The sequence below is a fragment of the Saccoglossus kowalevskii genome, chromosome 4 (assembly GCF_978046115.1).
Source record: "Saccoglossus kowalevskii chromosome 4, keSacKowa6.1, whole genome shotgun sequence".
Lineage (NCBI taxonomy): Eukaryota > Metazoa > Hemichordata > Enteropneusta > Harrimaniidae > Saccoglossus > Saccoglossus kowalevskii.
This window is the reverse complement of record NC_140644.1, coordinates 25,117,390-25,131,328: the sequence shown is the minus strand read 5'-3', so window position 1 is coordinate 25,131,328 and position 13,939 is coordinate 25,117,390. Positions and strand designations below refer to the sequence as shown.

Below are 13,939 nucleotides of genomic sequence, written 5' to 3'. Positions count from 1 at the left end.
TCACAATGTCATATTTCAATACAGCTTCACAATGTCATATTTCAATACAGCTTCACAATGTCATATTTCAATGTAGCTTCACAATGTCATATTTCAATGTAGCTTCACACTGTCATATTTTAATACAGCTTCACAATGTCTTATTTAAATACAGCTTCACAATGTTATATTTAAATACAGCTTCACAATGTTATATTTAAAAACAGGATAACAATGTCATATTTCAATACAACCTTACAATGTTTCTAAAGGATCTTACTTGACGGAAGCATGCCCCAAATCTACAGAAGAAATTCAAACTTTCTGGAGAGTTTCATCTATTGCTTAAGATCTAAATTTGTAAAGACGATGGTGATGGAAGTGAAGAGAACATATAATTTGTTCCTCAATCACACGAAAGAGGCAGACCTACAAGATATTTCCCGATTCTCAAGAAGATGCTTCAGGAATGAATTCAGAGATAATCTGGATCGGTTGTTGAAAGAGTTATAACACTTTGACCAGTATCAGGCAAATGGGTATTTTACACGTAAACTCACCAACGATTCCCTTTCCAATCCGGCATTGTATTCAGCGAATTCTTTATTTGGAAAGAATCGTTAACGTCCCTACAATTGTCTTATCAATCCGCATAGTCACAAATACCAAACTGACTCCTCCAAGTACAAATATAACCGGCAATCGTTTGCAATTCGATATGACAGTGACTGATGCAATATATGATTGACAGTTGTTTAATTCATGTTCATTAGTTTAACCATTTATTAAAATGCATTCTTGAAGACAAGCCGTCACAAATGATCGTCCCATAAATAACCCATTAATATACATTCAAAACATAGATTTTAATTTACATTGTACGACAATGTAGCTAGTAACAAATTTAATAAGTAACTGAGTAACCGGGTTACGTTCTGGCAAGAGTATTATTTCTGGACGTTGGATATACCCACTGAAAACAATTACCATACATGAGCAGCTGTTCGATACAGAGAACGTGTTGTTGAATACATGTCGCTCGCATGGAATAGACAACCACATTAATTGTAACTACAGCTGCCAATATTTTATGATTTATAATAAAAGTATTATCGAAATACCTATCGTCCGTACGTAAAATAGGTTTCTAGTTTTTATGAATCATAACTGAGCATAATCCAAAATGGTGAATCTACGGGTGTCATGAATTAAGTGTTTTCTTCTCAATTATCATTAAAACGACATATAGTATTATCGACGTTACCGTTTACCTCTATGAATAAAGTAAAAAAAACGCATGACGTATAAATGAAACACGGCCTGGACCACAACTCCATTAATTGAATCTAATTGCATTTATTATTTATTATAAACACATTTGTTCCCAAGAATAATGTATATTTTTTTCAACGTTTTTCTTTCTCTTCTCCCATACCAAGAAACCCTTAGTAGTTTTATTTGGTTATGTGAATTTATTATTTCTTCACGATTCGAAACCCTTCCAACACATCCACCGGTGTACCAGGAATATCTGCATATGTATGGGTTTCTTTATTCTTAGCTGTTCTTCCGAATTCAACAAACTCTGACCAATTAGACCAACGGTTCTTAATAAAAATGCTGGCACCTAACAAGTGAAATACAAGAAAAGTAACTTGTTTATTAGGTCATCACTCACTGGACAACTCATGGTATCACTTAGTTTGCGCATGTACAAACTATCGACCTCCTTCATCAGAATGTTACATTTTGAGCTACACTTTCAGTAATTCAATAGTTGTTGTTTTAATGTATTGTTTATCGCTAAACGGCTCGGCATTGCATTATGAAACTTGACATGAAGGAATCGCTACTACCACTCAACGCGCCCTCGTAGCGGATATTCAATGCAATAATTACAATGAGTATCTCTCGTTATTGGCTGACGCTATGACCGACAGTGGAAACATGCAATAAGGGCTCGGTAAATATATCAAGATTCTGTCGTGATTTTCTATTTAAAAACTAAAGATCCCCTCGATTAGTATACGAACAACTGACATATCAGTGTATATTTCGAGAAATTGCACATGAAGAAACACTAATTAAACACTAATTTACAAGAAATATAATAATATAACATTCACTACTTCAAGGTCTATTTCTCTTAAACATCTCAGTGAATCAAATTGTCTGATGTACAAAAATAACTCCACACTGAATATTAGCATATTTCACAACAATAACCAGTGCACGTACTGTAAGTGAGCATATTAAGAATAATTTTATTTCGTACTTACTGACGCATATTTCTTGTTCCAGTAGTGACATTTTGTATGAATCGTCTAAGAATACTTTTATATCTTTCCCAAACATTGATATATTTTGAAGCGAATCACTGTCTATAATACGAAGCCCAGAAGTTTTGAAAAGAGTAATCATATTCTGAATTAACAAGACATTAAAAAAGAGTATTTATTACTTATTTTATCAATGTATATAAATCGATGAATATGCAATGAATTACAATGAAATGCAACAAATTGTAGCAAAAGTAAATGTTTTGTCACCCATCTTGTGCAGTAAATTGATAATAATCATACAAATAATTTATGATTTTCTTTTGAATAGCTCACTGCCCATCTCTATTTAGTTAACGTAACGGGAAAATGTGTTTTGTTTAAATATATAGTAGTTGCATAAATAACTACGGCTGATTACAAAAATAATATTGCCGAGTACTTTTTGAATGACAAAATATGCTGATCTTACGATTATGAACATAATCTGGCTTTATTTAAGTGCAGAATTATATTATATTATATATGCTGATTCTAAGTGCTAATTCACCACACGTTATTTTAATGTGTCTTTATTGAGATATCATATTTAGCTTTGAGTGGGAATGTTTTATTTGTTCATCTAGTTTTGATCACATAATGTTTGTTTTTGGTGTGGCTTAGAAGGTTATTTATTATATAATACAAGCGATTAATAATGAATATAAATTATATCTCAACTGGTATATTTACATAAAAATGGGTGTTAAAATATCACTAGCAATGTGTATAGGCCACATAATTAATATGGTCCACAATTGCACTTTTCAGTTATAACATTTAACGTTTAGTAGCTGCTACAGTTTTTTCTATCTTCCCCATCGCCTAAACTACTGCAGTATTGCAACGTGTGTAAAATGTATACAGATGACTCTCGAGACAATAAGTTATTCACATAATAGTTAATAGTTGGGTAATATTAAATTACTGAACCATTCTCTATATTTTTGTAAACCCTGCTTCTTGAAAAAATCGAAACACATTTAAAGGAACTGAATACTCGCGTATATTTAAACTGCAAAAATTGCATTTTTTTCTGACAATTCTGGGTTCAGCCATTTTGATTAGGTATGGCAATTAGTTTATCATGTGATGCTTATGTAAACAAATGACTATATTTCATGTAATATTGTGTTTCTAGATGTCCAGACTTTCAGAACTATATGGTATTGCTAGAATACTATTGCTAGCGAACTCTCACAAAGTTACTCTTGTCGCTGTCGCTTGTTTACTCTTACAAAACGATTTCTGCAGGTTGACTCTTACAAAACGGCTGTTGCTTTATGACTCTTACCACCATTTGTAGCATTTGTTTATAGCATAGAGCATCGAATAGAATCACTAGTTGTTGTATAGTTGACTTGAAATGTTAAGTACCCCCAATAATCAGAAATATCACAGGTTTTACCTTATTAAAACTAGAAGATGTGCATAATTCCCGAGATTAATCTTTACATGAAAGGAACTGGATGTTTATGAGTTGGTAGGCTAGTTTTGATACGTATCATCATTTCATAGTGCTAATTTAGTTTACATGTTTTGTTTACGTTGTAGTTTCCCGAATTGGACGTCAAAGTAAAGTAATACAATGAGGTATCGCTTTGCATTACGATAATTGCCGAATTTAATGAATATTTTGACGGTATTGTAATCTGTCTGACTTCTTGGCTCCCTCGGCCCGGGTGTGAACGGTTTGTATACCCACAACGCGGCTAGAGACAAAAGAACGCTAGTCGTTTCCAGACCGGGGATAGAGGAACTGTGGTATATGGTAAAATCAGTGATTTAACACCCCGATTTTTTTGGTGTCAAACAGGGGCGGATCCAGCAAAATGTATGGGGGGGGGGTCCAGGCCTATAGGTCGAATACACGGGAACGTGCGATTCGGACGATGCTATGCGCAATCCGGATGCATTTTCATGCGTTTGTAGGAAGCCATGGCCCCCTTGCCCCCCCCCCTCTGGATCCGCCACTGGTGTCAAATACACATATTACCATTGGTCAATGACATTATCTTAGTAGCATAATATTCATTTCAATTATGAGCTGAATAATTGTCCCAATATCGTTTGTATGTGTCAGCATCATTTACTCTATGTTAGTTTTATTACCTCAAACCTTTCAAATAGAAGTGTACATGGAATCATACGAGAAAGATGCTTGACAGGTCACAATTCTGGAAATACTATTGGAATCTACCATGTGTGCTTGTGATTTACATAACAAAGGATGTTCACGATCTACTGACTTGCCTATGTGAGTGCCTACATTTCTTCACGAGACCACATTCTGATTGGCTCTTGAGGAAACCCGTGTGGCGTACCTAAAACAGGGTCATTTATGCTCTATAGATTGAGGACAGTTGTGGTTCACCATTTCAATTAAGTAGCCTGTGTATTATCATTCTGTGAGACTTGTATGAACTGCTCTGTGATTTCAGTGGTGCAAGCAATACTCCTGTATGTTATTATGTAACAGCAGTAACAGTAAGTTTTTTAGGCCACCGGAAGTAGCGTTATGCATAATATTTGCAGAAGCATAGTTGTGCTAGTATACACAAAGTGAGTGTCTCAGAGGTAGAATGTTATAACCGATGTAAATATGTAGTAAATATGTCGATTATGGTGATTGGAGTATCAGTATTGATGTAAATATGATAAACAATAAATATACTAGGTTCAATCCTAGATGGAATTGTCCCAATACTGAGGCAATTAATTGATCAGTTATCAAAGTAATTGCGAAGATGAGATGAGACCAAGCTAGTTGGAGTTTGTCATTCCTATGTGTATGTTTTGAAAAATAGAGCACTCGTGTAAATACAGTAAAAATCCGTAATGACTTTTTAACGAATCCTGTTTTCTGTTTGATGGTGTTACATATTCGTTTATTTTTAATGTTTGGGATCAGAGACGCCAGTTTCGTACGAATTTGGTGAAAGTTATTAAGTTGAATGTGGTGAGTCTAGAAAAGACTAGTGTAATGTATTGAGTTTGCTTAAGCGTAATGCATGCTGGGTACAGCCTCGTTGTGAGTTTTGGTGAATAAAGTCTTCATCCATGTAAAGATTCAATTCTGATTTGAGTTCTCTAATTTATAGCAGTAAGAGTGACGACTTTGTATATTTCAGAGCCTGGGAGTGATATACTACAACTAGATAATACTGGCACCGAGGAGTTTCTGGCCTAAAATCATCTAGGCCACATGCCTGATATGACTCTTAAGCCAGAAACTTCGATGGGATGGTGGCGCTCTACTCCTAAACCACATTGTTACTTAAAATATTCTCACAGATTTCAACTTTTTTGATATATAGTAGCACCGAAAATTGTTCAAAATTTTAAGATAATGTAATTAATATATTTCAGATCTTTTTATGTTTATTTTTAAAATCAATCATGATCATGTCATCAAATAGCTGTTTGGTTGAGTGTACAATTAATTTATGTGCATTATGTTTATGGTTTGTTGTTGTTGATATTCATTTAGGTTAAATGGCTTTCACAATAGCTTGTTTAATTTTCGGATGTGATAAAAGAGACTTATTAGTGGATTTGAACATTCCTCCTGAATGCATGGTTCATACGATCTGTAGTGGTCGCCGATAACGCCGATAAAGTTGTGATATAATGATGGAAATGGGTTTATTTAAAACATGTGAGAAAAAGAAACCTATGTGTAAATTAGTTAATTGGGGGTAAATCTGTACTAACCGTCTAGTATCAACCACAATGATATCATAGTACTAATGACTGCCAAATAATTCCAGATCAACAATTTTATCAATTACAGCTATTCACTGATCGATTTTATCCCCTTAATTGAAGTAAATAATATAAATAAAATATAATAAATGAAATACGAAAATCAATACTAAATCAGACGGAAAGACAAGCAAGTAACTAAAATGACAGATATAACTACCTTTTGACTGCTTGGTGCTGATATATACATGCACGTGATGTTTTTTGATAACACAAATTTGTAAGTAACATCCCGAATCTCATCTTTTCTCAAATTCAATATATCTCTTGCTTCATATCTCTTGGAACCTTTATCAAAGTTAGGCACCCACCTAAACAAAAAAAAAAACATTTTTAGTCTAGACTGACTGTAAGAAGCTGTTGATCTAGATGAGTGTTTGTTGTCTGCTATGCATCCAACACCCGACATCTTCAACAATCAATGTTATGTAGACCATAATAACAATGTATTGGTCACTTACTTGTTAACAATGTAACACCATAACAAAACAAGTGCCACATATGTTGTGCTAAAAATACCATAATACAGAAAAACTTACTGTAAAATTCATGATATATGTAACCGCTAAATCGTGTAGTGTTAAATGTGATTCATTCAGATGGTTAGGTTTGAACTGCTAGACAGATAGGCAGCTTATTGTCTAGCGCGTAACTGGTGGCACATCTTTAATTTAGCTTGGATGGGCTATAGGTTTTTAGTAGGCTGAAACTTTCAAGTTGTGTTGACGATGCAGTAATTGTTATATGAGAACTCATCGCCATTTGCGGATTTTGAGGGAGAATTGTAAGGAATCTAGAAGACTAAATATAAAGAATAGAATTACAAATGAATTTAATTTGTGTTGCTGAGATTTTACCCTGTCGATCGCCGAGAGTATCATCACATCCTGGTTGCCGTGAATTTCTCGAGTATAGACAACCTGTATTAGACTAGAATGTATAGGAATGTAGAATGTATGTGAAACGGTGGTAGTATAATCTGGGATATGCAACTACATTAAGAAAAAAATATTCTGAGAAATTAATTCACTTCGTGTGTTTATTTAAGGACCCTTAGAGCTTGGCAGACTATATATTATTGTTAAGTTGTTTGTTTTAAGGTGCATTTACATTTATCAATTCATAAATAAAGCAAATGGTTTTCATAACCACAGGTGCATCCAATGCGACCCAGAAGGGGAAAATGTTTTATTTAATTGAGTGGATACCAAGAAATAAGTTTCAGTGAAAACAATGATTGCCATTAAATGAAGAACAGAGATGATTGAAGGCATGAAGATCTGCTTTTGTGGAAAGATATCCGAGGTGAGGATGTTATTGGATGAGTGGCTATATGCATACATGAAACTAAAAGCTGCTGGTAATGAATACCATAGCCAATTGGAGAAATAATGTGACGAACTAGCCACGTTTGGTGTAATTTGATGAACATAGGCATAAAAATGAAGGCATGGCTTCATGTGCAGGAGCAGCAAGATTCTTCAAAGTTTGAGTCTGGATCGAGTAGTCATAATAATTGTAGTTCACAGAATTAGATCACCTAGCTAGAAATCAAAACAAGAATGTACCATTATCACCAATTTCAACATAACTATTTAGTTGAGTTAATTCTTTGCATGTGTTTTCCAACATGGCACTGTGAAGAAAACGTCCGAACCTGAGAACTGATTATACTACCTAGAAAAGTATACATAGGCTAAGTGAATAGCATCTAAACGAATTCAATCACAGCAACCTTTAGATGTTATTGGATAAGTTACCCTATGGTATGGATGAGAGAAAATGCGGACAAATATCATAGACTATTCCTGAAAAAAGACTAGTCCAATTCAAAGACTTGGCAAATTATGTCGATCCAGAAGTCAAGGTGCCTTCTAATGTTATTATGTTTGTATACATAAGTGGTAGTTAGAAAAAGATGCAGGGTGTACACAGAAATGAAATGAAGCCCAGGGATAAGTGCCATTGTTACTCGAAAATGGATCATAAAGTAGTCCGATGTCGAATCTTTGCAAGCAAGCTATAAAAAACAAAATACAACTGGTTAGTTCCAAAGGGCTGTGCTGTTTGTGTATCAAGAATTTGATGTGTGACAAAGTCCGTCTGAAATATCCCGAACAGAAAGGATTATTCATCAACTCAAAAGTGGACCAATGTTTAAATTTGAACATCCATAGCATACTTTGATTATAAGACGTGCATGTTAAAAGGGTTAAAGGTATCCGATTGAGATGGAATAAATACAACTGACCAGCCAGTAACATACACACAGAAGGAGATACCAGCATTTAAGAAACATATTTCAACCCAAGGCAACATATTGAGCTTGTCTTAATTGCGTGACGTGTACCTGTCTAGCAGGCTTAGAACTTCTGTCTGGCTGGCATAGATCTTCTGATAGGCAACAATGTTCCCAATGCATATGACACCTGGGAAAGTTGTCTGTTGTCACGCTGATGATCTGATTGCTATACAGACTGTCTTACGATGGCTACAGGGGCAAGCGAGACAGATGATGAGATGATTTTTAACTGGCTTTTACCATATGATTCTATGGCCAAGATAATATGTCATATATTAAATTGTAGGCTCGGATACTTGTTGGTGTCTCAAAAAATCTGGGTTTCAAAAAGTGGCAAAAATATTGTGCTGTACGTAATTGTACTAAAATACAATTCATGATTTGAACATATCATCAATTATAGCAGTTCTTCTTATTGGCGAAAAATATGTTTTATTGAATTGAAGTGTTACCAGCAGCACCTAACAATCAATAGACGGAAGGACAGAATGTACAACAATTTGTGCTCGACCATTTGTATTTACCTTTCCACCATAGCTCTCCAGTGTAAAGCTGCAAACGGCTGACCATCACATATGATTTTGCTAACACGGGCTGCCATTGTACGTATATACGATGATCGTGTCAGATACTTGTCAATTATAGGGTAACTGTCAGTGTGATAATTAGTTGTAGTACGGTACATTGAACTGGCATCTCTCAGTAACACAGCTATGCAGGATTCAGCAAATGAAGTTTCAAAATTCATCCTCACTCTTGCCGCCGATGGACCAGGATCAGGAATGGCAGGGAGTCTTATACCTAATAAATCTTCAATGATTTCAGGATTCTTGTAGACTGTTAGTTTTCGTTTTGTCCAATCTTGAGTTAAATTTTGTTTGCTCATACGCAAATTAACTAAAGATGACAAGGGTATATTTCTTCCACAGTCTTTTATAAAATCGCTAATAGAAGACACAGGTACAAGTTCAGATAATTTCTGCACATCAAATGTCTCATTGAATTGTTTAATCCTGGACATGCCGTCTAACCACGATGACCCTTTTGCATTAAATGGGACTTGAACTATGCTTCTGTTCTCATGCAGAGCATAATTAATTGCAAAGCGAATTCCTTGATAAATAGAGTTTGGACCCAGTGTACAATAGTACACAAGGGGAAGCAAGTAACGTCTTCTATTGTTTTCAACTCTCCTGTGTGGCGCGTTTGTTTCATGTCTATCTACGTCAGTGGCGTGAACAACCTCCGGTGTTGTGTATTTGATTGCGTCAGTGTATACGTCCTTTAAAAAAGTAGATATGAAATAAAGTTAATGGCATACCATGTTATTACAAATTATATTTATTCAGGAAAATGTGTCAAACAAATTATAAATGACGCTGAGGTCAAAAAGCACATTATTTCCTCAAGCATGTATTTATATACAAAAAACGCTTTCAAACGTCTAATTTTGCCTTATTCAAATGATTATCAATTGGTAATCATACCCGTGATTTATTAACTACGCTGCATGATAACCAACTCTATTTATTGTCTATTTATTATAGGGATGTAATCTGTCTGTTTTTGATATGTAGCGGAAATAATTAGGTGATTTTGCTATACCCAATACCCAACGATTTATACTGGTCTAGTCGCTATATATATTGTTCCAGATCATCATATTGTTCCAGACATCGAAATAATGGGAAACTATATTCATTCAGTCGTAAAACGCCTTGCAGACGTGTTCGAAAGTGTTATAGATGATTTTTGTAACGGACTTTCCTTTGTTCACATGGCAGGCGACAACATGCATCGCGTAACTGAAATAGAATCACATCACTGAAGCAGGCAATGGACAGAATATTTTTCATAATATGTATAACCATCGGGTTTTCACTCGAATACCGCTAAGTATGTTCTAACGCAGTACGGAATTGCCGTGCGTGCATACAACAACTTTTTTTACAAAGTGTAACACTGAGCTTAGTCGCATAATCTCTGTAAACATAATCTAAATTTTATATTAATATCATATGAAAATATAGAAAAATATATCAGTGCATCCGCTATGTCTTCTTTCATGTACAGTTTAGAATAAACACTAGTGACATAGATAACATAGCATTCACCGAAAACATAATTGAATATATTTTCCAAATGAGGTTTATCGCATTATTTGTATGTCAAGAGTTAAAAACCTAAAATAAAAAAAATATTATTGGAGATGTTTTATTGAGAATCTACGTAATTTATTTCTTTTGTTATACAAACTAAACATGCATGTCTGTCCCAATAGAACAAGTTATATACATTATTAGTATTTCGCCATCACCTTCAATCACAATTCATTATTGCAGTACCGATCATGGTCGAAGACGATTGGAGAAGCCGATGTATTAATTTGTTGCTATGAACACAAATACAAACACATATTATGAATATTACAAAAAAGTGTTCATGTCAAGAAAATCTCTAACAAGTAAATATTTATAGAACGCAGGTGAACGTACCTCCTAACCAGTGATCCATTATGCTCCGATGAGAAATGTTATTTAGTAAACAATACAGATGCCGTATTGTAACAGCCCTGGAGTTGTTACCCCTAGATTTCAGCAAGTATAAAACAAATACTGGTCGAACTGCTTTGTATAGAAGGTTTTTAAGACGTCCATGTAGTATGAGCTTGAACCGCATAAAACAATCCTCTATTAATTTTAAATACTCAATCCGAGCATATTTACTAACATTTGCTAGCATGTGGATATTGGGCATTTGATGGTACTCAATAATTTGTATCTGTATCAAAAGATATAGGTCGCAAATATTAAAATTAAATAATAAATGATGTTATGTACTCTAGTTAATTACGGTATACTTACCAGTGAATCAGTCCTGGTGTGATGAGGATGTGGCGGATGTAATGGTTCAAACGAAATGTAGTTGTACAAGTAAGACTTCGTTGATGGTACAATCAACATCTTATTAATCACCATACACACAAAGATAAACACCAGTCCTCCAATGATAAATATTACAGGCAATCGTTTTAGGTAAGCCATGATATTAAAGTGTTGTATATCAGAACGTTAGAATATTGTACTGGTTGCCAGTATATCCGAATACCAAATGACTGATAATGTAATCTCAGTTAGACAGTGTAATTATTTCTATCAATGGTAACATATGCATTAGCACGAGTTTAACTTATCTGGTAGAGCCTTTAATGATTCCCACTACAAGCTGTTCCTGTATTAATATTGTAAGCATTGCTAAAATTCTTGTCATCAACGGGAAATCAATCTGACATTTGCGATTAAAATAAGCGATAGCAGCTCGTTTTTGATTTCAGATATTCGTATTAACGCTATGCCTCCCATCAAGTCATGAGAACGTAGGTTTAAATTATTGAGGAATCGTTACAACTAATTCAGTTAACTGGTATAGACATCCCCGTAACATAATAGTAATTCATATATGAATTTCATTAGATTGGCAAAACTATAGATAGGTTTTCTTACCCCATGGTTTGGATAAGGATAGTGTTGACTATCAAGAAACACAACACAAGCTCACAGGACATATTATGGTGAACTAAAATAACTAATTATTATAGGGGAGCAAACAACTTATATTGTGTGCAGCATAATTATTAATTTGAACACGTCATCACGTGTTTTATGTTTTAAAGGGGAACTGTCGGAAAAGGTACATTTACTACATTTATAGCAAATGCAATAATGTTGTACATGCGTTTGTAATAACCACGTGTTTTGTATAAGTGTTTTACACGTATTGTAATACATTACGTTTTTTGTAATATGCCTTGGTGCATTACGTTATTGAATTATCTACGCAAATTGTAATAAGCTTTGATGCGTTTTGTAAGAAAAAATACTAACGCACGATGTAATAGAGGGTAGATGCATTAACTTTCGTATCATCACAGTGTGACGTAAGACAGTGCAAATCAAAAAACCCATGTCTGGTCACAAACCTTTTTCATTGTACGCGATGCATCTGGAATTACTCAAGGTACGGTAACTACGGATTGTGGTAACAATGGGTATTTTTGCAACATCAGGAATGAATTTTCGGAATTATTATTCGGTGTTATAAACCTATTTTAGTATTTTTTCTCTAGATAGTCACGCACATACTATATTATAGTTTTGTAAAACAATACAATTTAGACAATTTCCAATTAAATCTGTCATAATATATAATTTTTAATAATTGTGTAACACTCCGCATCACTTCAAAATATGCGAAGAAGTTAATGGCCAATAGAGGGTTTTATGTTTAAAGAGGGACAAAATAATTACTAAAGTTCTTTTATAAAATTATTACCGACAGTGTGGCTAAGCAACGAGGGATAGATTGTGCAGAAAATTGCAAAGGATTTTTCAAAAAGAAATTTTAATAATGAAAAGTACAATTTATCTCAACACAAAATATCAGCACGCTTATCTTGATAACAATATGTTTTCTGCACTCGATTTCGTACCTTCAAAATGATTTGTTTAAGTAACAGTATTGTAAATGTTTATAAGATAACGACAGTGAACAGTTTTTTACATGCCTAATTGAAAGTTTCTAATAAAATGTATTTTTTCTTCATTAATATCTAGGCACACCAATTTTATATTACAATACAATAACATTCAGTTCGCCATTGTCGATTCACATATTTTATATAATATTGCAGACTGGAGAAATAATTTTAGCGTCGGACTGCTGTGGTCAGGACGCGTTCGGAATTACGGTAAAAAGGTGACTTGACCACGCTAGATCGTAAACGTGCGTTCTTCTGTGAACAGCTGTAAAAAAACACGATGCGACATGCAGCAATATATGCTCAAGTTGTTAAAAAAAATGAGTAATACACAAAAGTATGTTATATCCATATTTCATGGTAATATCAAATTTCTATGAAATATGGAAAAATGAATTTTATGTACGTAGCTCATCTCTTAACCCCTTCTATTGACCAAACACATCTCTGTCAAATACATGACGAGGTATAGTGTTATTATATCATAATTTATCCCTTTAAGATAAAACAAACTTCCTTTGACCTATGCAGCTATCGGTATTATATAGAATAAGCCATTATAATATAATAAATAAAGACGTATGTCGTTTTGTTGATCCAGTGAAATACATATATGCAATGTTATAGAAATACACTCTGGTAATCTGATGTATTTGTTGTTCTCATGACTTGAATGAGCTGGCATAACGTTAATACGTGTGATATAGTTCAAAACGGCCCGCTATCGTTTGTTTTAAACGCAAATGTCAGATTGACGTAAATATTTAGCAATGCTTACAATATTAATATAGGAATAGCTTGCAGTGTGAATCATTTCAGGCGCTATCAGATAAGTTAAAACCGTGCTAATGCATATGTTACAATTGATTAAAAAAATTATACTGTCTAACTGAAATTAAATTATCACAATTAGTAAAATATTCCAACGTTCTGATATATCTCGACTTACCTAAAACGATTCTAATTGAAGTTCATCTTTTTGTGTAAAATGCCGATTGTACAATCTGATTTCTTTGAGCATTACATCCGACCCTCAAT

The 13,939-nt window shown here is 34.1% G+C and overlaps 1 protein-coding gene across 1 annotated transcript; it reads right to left on the bottom strand.

Annotated features, from left to right (window-relative positions):
* Positions 1–1,315: 1,315 nt before the first annotated feature.
* LOC146747224 (uncharacterized) lies at positions 1,316–11,388 on the bottom strand. Its single transcript, XM_085498575.1, has 5 exons — positions 11,229–11,388; positions 8,889–9,646; positions 6,223–6,373; positions 2,259–2,403; positions 1,316–1,606 (listed from the first exon to the last, which is right to left on the bottom strand). Exons 1-5 carry the CDS (start codon positions 11,340–11,342, stop codon positions 1,455–1,457), a joined length of 1,320 nt encoding a protein of 439 aa, XP_085354701.1. The 5' UTR covers positions 11,343–11,388; the 3' UTR covers positions 1,316–1,454.
* Positions 11,389–13,939: the final 2,551 nt, after the last annotated feature.

Coding starts and splice junctions, on each gene's coding strand:
- LOC146747224 (XM_085498575.1), bottom strand. CDS start 11,342: ATGGTGATTAATAAGATGTTGATTGTACCATCAACGAAGTCTTACTTG. Junction 9,647..11,228: donor ACACCAGGACTGATTCACTG/GTAAGTATACCG, acceptor ACTTTTTTAAAG/GACGTATACACTGACGCAAT. Junction 2,404..6,222: donor CAGCACCAAGCAGTCAAAAG/GTAGTTATATCT, acceptor TTGTTAATTCAG/AATATGATTACTCTTTTCAA.